The 9,877-nt window shown below is 43.4% G+C and overlaps 1 protein-coding gene across 2 annotated transcripts in view; it reads left to right on the top strand.

Annotated features, from left to right (window-relative positions):
• The window catches only part of RGS6 (regulator of G protein signaling 6), a 538,337-nt gene extending 529,427 nt beyond the window's left edge, over nt 1–8,910 (top strand). Inside the window, exon 18 of one of the 2 annotated variants that reach the window (XM_075331066.1) lies at nt 7,530–8,910. In XM_075331066.1, the coding sequence (XP_075187181.1) occupies nt 7,530–7,580 (51 nt within the window). In that variant the 3' untranslated portion in view covers nt 7,581–8,910. The remainder of the gene's footprint in view (nt 1–7,529) is intronic. The other variant, XM_075331067.1, reaches the window with a different exon arrangement.
• Nucleotides 8,911–9,877: the final 967 nt, after the last annotated feature.

Below are 9,877 nucleotides of genomic sequence, written 5' to 3' on the forward strand. Positions count from 1 at the left end.
TCGCCGTTGGACCTCATGTGGAATATGTCGGAACTGGGTGTTTGGGGTTAATAAATTAGAGAAAGAAGTGGTGGGGTTTTTTATATTTTATTTCAAATAAAAGATTTTTTTGTTTCTGTTTTTATTTCTTTTTGCTTACAGCATTAGTAATGGGAGGGTCTCTTAGACGCCTTCCATTACTCTTTAAGGGCTTAATGGCAGCTGTAATTAACCCCATTACATTACCATGATTGCCACCGCATCAGGGCAATCGGGATGAGTCGGGTAAAGTACTGGAATTATCACATCTAATGGATGGGCCAATTCTGGGCTGCTGCAGGCTGCTATTTTAAGTTGTGGGGGCCCAATAACTGTTACACCTCGTGGCTCTCCGGTGGCAAGGAATGAGGTAGTCTCCCATTCCTTGTCTGCCACGAGCCCTTCTGTTCAGCAGCGCCGAAGGTCTAGGAGACTGCGCGGTCTGCAGGAGATGCCTGCTCACAGACACAGCAGAAGGGTGACACCTAGTGGCTCTCCCTTTGCCAGGAATGAAGCGGTCTCCCATCCCTTGCCTGCCACATGCCCTTCTGCTCAGCATCACAGAGGGTCTGAGAGGTTGCGCAGTGTGCAAAGGATGGATGCTCAGGGAAGCAGCAGGACTTCCCTTATCTCTGCACATTGTGAAACCGAGGATCCCGCCTTTATGACCCAGAGGCAGGAAGATGAGCATGTGCCCCACGTGACGTCTTCTGATTCGCTCACTGATATCACACGGCCCGATGACGAGGCTGGTGATGTGCTGAATCCTGACTGGCCGGGCCAGGACGTCACGAATCCTGATTGCGTCACGTCTGTCTCACGCCTGCCCTTGGGTGGAGCTACGCCTCCTTAAAAGCTCCCCCTGCCTTCATGGAGGCACGCGACCGTCCTTCTATGTTTGGATGTCTGGCAGCGTGCTGCCACGCCACTGTACAGACGTCATTGTCTTTTGTGGGCTTTGCCCTTGCTGCTTAGGCAGCACCTGGTTTGCAGGTCTTGCCCCTGCCTTGCTGCTCTGGCAGTATTCTGTTTAGCAGGCTGTGTTCCTGTCCCAGGTGAGCTCCTAGAGTCTCTGTCGGACTCACCTATTACTGAAGCACACGTGCGTGGGCACCTCTGTGCTACCCTCGTGCCATATTCCTGTGACTACCGCTAGCACACGTGCGTAGGCACCTCTGTGCGTCCCCGTGCAACAAGTACACCGAACGAGGAGCCCCGAGCCATACAACCCTCACGGGTTAGGGCGGACCAGTGTACATAGATCGTCTGTGACATTCCAGACGATCACTAGTAGCAACCCGCTCACTCTTTCCTGACCATAGCAGCAGTCCCTTACACCGCACAGTGGACCTTGACCGGCGGAAGCTGTCCATTTCCCATCTTGGCACGCTTCCCCGGGTCCCCCTCGTAACAAATAACCATGGGCCTTTCCAGCCTGAGAATACCAGGCTTCAGTTGTCGGCTTTATCTTGGCTGGGTATCAAACCTGGGGGGGATTACACACAGTTTTTTTTAAATATTTAAGTCATTTAAAAAATCCCACATAGGGTCCCTTTTATTTTGATACACAACCAAGATAAGCACACAGCTGTGGGCTGCAGGCCGTATGTTTTATCTGAGCTGGTGTCACAATATGGGGGGGACCCTATGCCAATGTATTTATCTATTTTTACACCACTATAGGGACGCAGGCAGCGTGTGTGATTCTAACCAATCACAGATGCTGTCACAAAGGGTGTCACATCTAATGGATGCAACAATTCTGGGAGACTGCAGGCTGCTATTTTTAGGCCAGGGGGCACCAAATAACTATGGGCCTCCCCAGCCTAATAGTAGCCACATAGTGTCACTCTTATTTTGATAAACAGACAAGATAAGCACAGAGCTGGCAGCTGCAGGCTATAGCCGTATGCTTTATCTCCCCCTGGTATCATAATATGAGGGACCCTACACTATTTTTTTTTTTTTTACCCTATTGGGACACAGACAGCATGTCTCATTCCAACCAACCACAGACACTGTCACACAGGGTGGGGGCGCGGTCTATGTCCTTATTCGCAGTTAGTGGTAAATTCACTCTTTTACAATTATATAGAACTAATAAATAATCATAACATGTTAAAATAATTATTACACTCCTCAGTTACTGCACATCTCCGTTAAGCCTTGGTGAAATAACATAAAATCATAAAATACAAAGTAGATAGTATCAATATCATGCATATAATTTCACAACTAACATTGTTTTAGTATCATCTCAGGTGTGTATGTCACCACCAAGCCCGGACTGGCAATCTGCCCTAGTGAGTTGATTCCTGGTGGGCTGATCACATAGTGGGCCATCTGGCTGGATACTGTAGTGTATGGCTACACTATGTGGAAAAGCCAATGACATACTCTGCATCATTGAGAAGCTCCAGTAACTGTGTCGTCTCTGTCTGCAAGAAAACAATTATTGTGTCCACAAGGTAGAAGCATCAGAGACTGATGCTGCTTCCTACTGTACGTATCCCAGGAGCATGTGGGGTAGAAGAAATTACCCTTGCATTTTTGACTATACAGGATGAAAATGAGCTTCCATGTCCCTTTCTCTCCCTGAGCTGAGAGCAGAGGGAGAGGGAGGCCATGGCAGCTTTAATTCATACCTGCAGTGTGGATGAAGATAAGAAGCAGCAGGTCCATTTAGAATCCTGATCTCTACTGTGTTCTCCTCTTTTTTTCTTTTCTTTTTTTTTAACCAGTGACTTCTGCTGTGGTCACGATTGCTGTTCTGGGTTGTAAAGTCACCTGCTGATTCTAGAGATGTAAAACTTCAATGTCATGTATATGGAGCAGTGTGTATGTGACACGCTCGCGCCAGGGCCATGGGGCGTTACTGGGCCACGGTTTGGTTTCTGGACACCGCAGTGGCAAGGCCCGGTTCTGTACCCCCGGCGGTGTCATTTAAATATGATGAAGGGGATGATAACAGTTTATTTGTGACGCTACCTGTGATATGTGGCAAGTTAGGTGCCGCTGCTGTGGGATGGGGACCTCTGGGCAGATGGTGACGCAGCTTAGATAGTGCAGATCTCCACAGGCAGAGCAGTGCCCCAGGGCGGATGGGGGTAGTGGGCGATGGCGGGGGTTGCCGGGCTGGAGGCGCAGGCGAATAACGGAGCGACACAAGGGATGCAGTCTCAAAGTTTTTACTTACTGTAGCAGGTTCCAAGGTAACATGACTTTAGAGTGCTGGGTTTTCACTGTGATGGGCTCCAGCCCATCCCGGATAGTTCGGAGGTCAAGACCAGTGCACCCTTCCAGTGTTTCTTCCCTGGTTGTCTTCCTGCACTGACTTGTCTCCCGCCTTTCCCGTGCCTTCGCACACAGTGCCCTGAGCCAGTGTCCGCGGGTCCTGTTGGGGTGACTTGAAGCTCTATCCTTTAGCCCTATGTGGTCACCTTCCAGCGGATTCGTGTGCGGAGTTGGTTTTGGTACTAAATGGTCCTCAGCCTCTGGTTTTACTAGCGGAGCACGTTGTTCTTCTCCTCTAGCCTAGAGACCAGTCCTCGATCTGCGGCCAAGTCCTTCCACTCTAAGGTTGTATGTGGAATGAGGCTATGGGAGTATGTCGCACTTCCCGTGGTCTCTAGGACCCCTTCTGTCTTGTGCCTGGGTCGAGCTGCCATAGCTCCAGACCACAGGTCTTTCCTCCTCCACTGCTCCTTTCCAACTTCCTGACACTAGTGTCCCCAACTAACTAGACTCCACCCCCAGGCCTGTCAGATTAGTGGAATGGAGGAACCATCACCAGAAGTGTGGTGGCTATACTTGGCATTATTGGAACCAAGCCCTAACTGTGACCCAGTGGAGAGCTGCTAACTGAGGTGTTGTGTGTGTTTTGTGTGCATACCGGTGGAGGACCTCCTCCGTACCCAGGATGGGAAACCGCACCTCTGGCTGAGGTGCAGTACCTCTGTGGCGACTGAAGACTCAGGGGCGACACATATGTAAATATGTATATAGGGTATAGTGTATATTTAATATGTATACAGTATATATGTGTATGCAGTACATAGTGATTAGGATAGTCATTAGAACATATACTGTGTATGTAACTTATAGTGTACATAATAGTATGTATGCAGTGTAACTAATTGCGTACATAGAATATAGTTATGTAGACTGTAAGCCTGCAAGGGCAGGACCCTCTCGCCTCTGTACCAGTTTGTCAGTATTAGTTAGTTAGTTTATTAGTTAGTGTTAGTTTATTCATTGTCATTTTTATTTGTATTTTGTATGTAACCCCTTCTCATGTACAGCATCATGGAATCAATGGTGCTCTAAAATAATAAATAATAATATTGTGTATCTAATAGCATGAATATAGTGTATGAGTGTGTATGCTGTGCATAGTGAATATGTGTGTATGTAGGATATATTGTATATAATATGTATCCAGTGTATATAAATGTGTATATAAAATATGGTATGTAATGGCATGTATGTAGTGTGTATTAGTGTGTAAGTATTAGTGTAGATAATAACATGTATATATTGTATATAAGTGTGTATGTATATAGTGTATCTAAGTGTGTATCTAGTATATAGTGTATATAGTATCCAGTGGCATAAAGTTCCATGGGCCCCGATGCAAAATTTAGACCTGGATGATACTACCTGGTTTGTACTCTTCACATCCTATGCATCTTGTCCATCAGCAGTGCAGATTTTAACCCTTGATCTCCTGTTATCCATATCTGCAAATTAAGCACACACCGCACAGGTATGTGCAGATTTGACATTCAGTGTTGCTCAGCTCCTTTGGCCGAAGTGAACAGCACTGGACAATCTCTTAAGGGAGCGATAAGCAGTCTGACAACAAAAAAACTTATCTTCAATGCTGGAGAGGAGATGGGGTTAATACTGCTACTGCTAAAGAATGAGTTGATGATTTTTATATTTTTTTTATTCCAGTCTACGCGTTTCGGAGAACACAGTCTCCTTTATTAGGGACAAGAAGAAATCAACAATATATTGTTATTGTTGATATATTGTTGATTACTTCTTGTCCTGATTAAGGAGACTGTGTTTTTCCGAAACGCGTAGACTGGATTAAAAACAAATATGCATATAATCAACAACTCATTCTTTTGGCGCCAGCACAGCATTAACCCCGCCTCCTCTCCAGCATTGAAGTTTAACCCATGTGGGGCTGCAGCAGCTGCCATTTTTCAGGCCTGTAAAGGGGTTGTGACTGACACAACCTCACAAAGTGAGTGCCTTTTTTCTGATCAATCCTGGAGTTACCTGTCCCTATCTGTGCTTTTTATCCTCAATTGTACAAGAAAAAAATGGTGCCATGCAGCATGCTGCACTATATTTTTGGGGGGTTATTTGTGGGAGGCAATATTGTATGTGGGCTAGTAGGCTCTATGTGCCAGGCTGCTGCTTAGTTGCAGTTCGGCCATGATCACCACCCTACCTACGCATTTTACAGTCATGATAGGGACAATGCCTCTTGTATGTGCATCCAGACATTGAGTTTCCATGATACAGCATCCTAGCGTCAGGTCAGTAGAAACGTTTGGGAAATGTGCTTCTGCAGGGGTATTCTGTCCAGGACGACTTTTTCAACAATGTAAGAGATCTCTCCTATATTTTTAGCAATCTCTAATATGCTTAAGAAAAGCTTGTAAATGTTTTCAATATAGTGAGTTCATGGGTAGAAATATTGAGAGCATTAGGTGATGGAATGTAGAAAAGGGAACGACATCATTAAGATTCAAAGACAAACCATAAACCTTTTTAGGAGAATAGTAGATTTATAATTGTGATATCAAATTGTATATAATGAGAGGATGATCTATGAAATGGTAAAAAAAAAAAATGTATCCGACTCAGAGTTAACCATTTAGGCATAAATCAGTTGTATTTTTCACACAGAATTTACAATTTACATAAAAAGGGTTTAGAGGAGCTGTTTCATTGCACATAATTCTTGTAATTTAAAAAGTGATGTAGTGATCAACTTATCGCCAGTTGTAACTACCAAGATTTTTGCCTAAAGGCTACTTTACACCCTAGCGATATCTGTCCCGATATCGCTAGTGTGGGTACCCGCCCCCATCTGTTGCGCGACACGGGCAAATCGCTGCCCGTGCCGCACAACATTGCCCAGAGCCGTCACACATACTTACCTGTCCGGCGACGTCGCTGTGACCGGCGAACCGCCTCCTTTCTAAGGGGGCGGTCCGCGCGGCGTCACAGCGACGTCACTGAAGCGTCACTGAACCGCCGCCCAATAGCAGCGGAGGGGCGGAGATGAGCGGGACGTAACATCCAGCTCACCTCTTCCTTCCGCATAGCAGCCGGGAGGCAGGTAAGGGGAGCTTCCTCGTTCCTGCGGCGTCACACGCAGCGATGTGTGCTGCCGAAGGAACGAGGAACAACTTCGTTACTGCTGCAGTAACGATTTTTAAGAATGGACCCCCATGTCGCCGATTAGCGATTTTGCACGTTTTTGCAACGATGCAAAATCGCTTATCGGTGTCACACGCAACGGCATCGCTAATGCGGCCGGATGTGCGTCACAATTTCCGTGACCCCAACGACTCCGCATTAGCGATGTCGCAGTGTGTAAAGCCCCCTTTATAGTTAGTGATGAGTGAATGCTAAATATTTGGGTTCGGGTTATTCGTACTGAATACCTAGTACTATTCCAATATTCACCTCGAATAACGAACCTAATGCAAGTCAATGGGCAACTCAATCAATTTTCTGGGAAAATTTAAAGAAAAAGGCTTGGGTTTCCCATTGACTTGCATTAGGTTTGTTATTTGTGGAGAATACTGGAATAGTACCGGACAAAAGTAAAAAAAGATTTCAGCTCACCCTAATGCTCCATTTCCACTGGATTTCCACTGGATTCAATCAAAACCAGAACATCGGGGATCCACGGTGTAGTCAGGAATGCAAACAAGAGATATCCAGCAACTCATCCGGTATTTTTTCTTTAAAATTTGTAGAAATTTATTGTAACTTCCTTAAAAACAACAAGGGGTATAAAATCAAGCAGTCCATGGTTCGCTCGCTTATGAGTTTCAGACTGGAAAGTCCTTACTCATAGCATGAATATTACTGTGTATTCAGTACGAATAAGCCAAATCCAAATATTTAGTGTTCACTCATCACTACTTATAACCGATTGTGCATAGAGAAGCTGCCATCAGGTGCGAATTTCTTCTGCAACCGCTGCACGAGGGAATATGTAGTATTAAGTCTGGCCATTGAATTGGGCAAAACAAGGACAGTCCTTGTCGTGTATTTAGGACTCGAAGCAGCAGCTCTCTCTCTTGGACATCTACCTATAAAGCTCATATGACAGACAAAATTAATTGATTTAATTTAGCAAATTATGTCTTCTTGAATTGAATTTTGAAAATGATTGGTACTGTATATTTTAGGAGGAATCTTGACATCGGCATAAACTATAACTTTACACGTTTCTCTGTATGTGTTTTGTCCTACAGGGGAAGTCTTTGACATCTAAACGCCTCACTGGCCTCATGCAATCCTCCTGACAACCCTGGATAGAAATGCTGTCACTTGGCACTGAACACCCTCCGGAGAAAGAACGGTTTTAGGCAAGAAAATGGCTCACTGTGAAAGAAAAAATATGAAGAAGAAATAGGCATTTGTCCTATCAATCTCAAATGTTCATTGTCCCTCAGTTGCATCAACAATTTTAGCTTGAGCGGCTCTTCAATGACCCTAAGTTGCCAAGTACTTTTTTCTTTTATTTTGTGTTTAGATTGAAATTTGAAATTTGAGATCACAAAATGCAGTAAAAGGAGGGTCAGAAAAGAAGGATGTTTTTAGACTAAATCAGCAATAACAGGAGACAAGACCGAGATCGATGTGGATCTGTACATCTGTATTCTCCTCGGCATCTCGCTGCAACTGATATTTTCACCACCAAGATAACTACCTTTACATCAGTTCAAGTAAAAAAAAAAAAGCCTGAAACTGCTTATTCTTAAAACATTAATGAGTCTGATTCTCCTGCGTCATAGACTGGAGACATTTGACTTTATTTTACGTGTGTGTGTGTGTATGTCCCTGTCAAAGAGACAATTGACAACATTCGCTCTGCATAGTCTATCCTTCCAAGCGCATGATGCTGCTCCAAAGATAGCATTACAAGTCAAGGTTAAACACAAGGTTGTTAAAAAAATATATAGCAAGTCATGTTGTTTTATTTCTTTTTTTTTTTTTTTTTTTATAATGTTTAATTTGTTGGTTTTTTGCCACTGCATGCATTTCAAGTAAAAGCAGCACAATTGTTTACAGTATATGTCACTTTCTCTTCCCATAGCTCATCTGCGGTGACCAGACACAAGCTAGATTGCTTGTTTTATTTTTTCGTTTTGCGAAGTATCAGACTTTATGAAGAATCATTCCAATGTTGTATCTCACAGTACAGCGAACAATCAACTGAGAATTTAATCATTAGGGAAAAAAAAAATGGTAAACACTTTAGTTATAATCTAGTAAAGTGCAAAACATTTCCCACTGTAGTTGGATATAAATAAAAGAAAAACATAGTATAACCTTAGCAAAGACAAAAAAAAAGAAAACAATGAAATGCAATTGATTTGTCAACTTTAAGACTAAAGGTTTATTATAGACCTTTTTTTGGAACTGTTGCATTGTCATTATTAAATGCTGATGGCTTTGTGGGTTACTGTAGCATTCCGGGTTCCTTCAAAACAAAACAAAAAAAAACTTACAGTAGTAAAGATGATTTGAAAAGAAATCATATGGGATGTTAAGTGCTTCTTTTGTTCTTGTGGCTACTTTTATTCATTTTTTTTATTCTTGGTTATCTGTCTAGTCCTTTTTTAAAGTATACAAAAAACATATGTATGCTGTGTTTTTCATCATATAATGTAACTCATAGTGAAGTACTATTGACGTCAAAGTGTCCATCATTTTGCCCCCCCCCCACCATACCCCCTCAAAAAAAAAAGTGTTGCCTACAGAGATATTTTTCAATGAAAATGTGAACATAACCGTAAAGAGTTCTGTCAAGAGTACTAGGAGGGGATTTGAGCATGGCAATAGAGGAACATGGTGCAATGGAAAATATTTGCCACTGCGCGCGACTCCTGCATTCATCACTCCCAATAAATAAAACTTTGATCAATGAAACAGAAGAGAAGGGTTTCAATGCTGCGATGCCGGATAAAATCGGAAGAGTTATCAGTGATGATCAGCATATTTTATTGTTCATAGTTCTACGCGTTTCAGAGCCAACATGCTCCTTCCTCAGGAACCACCAATGCAATTCATTGCTATTGTTGGTTAGTGAGAAGGAGCATGTTGGCTCTGAACCACGTAGCACTATGAACAATAAAATCTGCTGATCATCACTAATAACTCTCCTGAGTTTGTCCGGCAGCGCAGCATTTAAACCCTTCTCTTCTGCTTCATCGATCAACATTTCATTTTGTGGGTCTACAGCAGCCAAATGTATGCTATCTAAGCACAGTATAGTAGTTTAGACTTGCACAACTTGCCCAGGTGAGTGATTCCCTGCACCCCCTTATATTGGTTCCCCCAGGATAAATCACCAGGTTTGCGCCTTTTGTCTTTTTAGTCTCATCTAAATAAATAAAGCTTGGGAAGAGTGCATAGAAAGGGATCCCTGCTTAGGACATTCCTTTAGGCACCAAGCAAATGGCTGTTCATCTTAATTTTTGCCATATAATGCTACAGTTCCCCTTCAACGGAAATAATTGGTTTCCTGTTACTTTTCCCAACAAAATCTGATTTTTACTTTGTGGAGCAAGGATAGGACTTGGGACCATTGGCTGAT

Source organism: Anomaloglossus baeobatrachus, chromosome 12 (assembly GCF_048569485.1).
Source record: "Anomaloglossus baeobatrachus isolate aAnoBae1 chromosome 12, aAnoBae1.hap1, whole genome shotgun sequence".
In the NCBI taxonomy this organism is placed as follows: Eukaryota; Metazoa; Chordata; class Amphibia; order Anura; family Aromobatidae; genus Anomaloglossus; species Anomaloglossus baeobatrachus.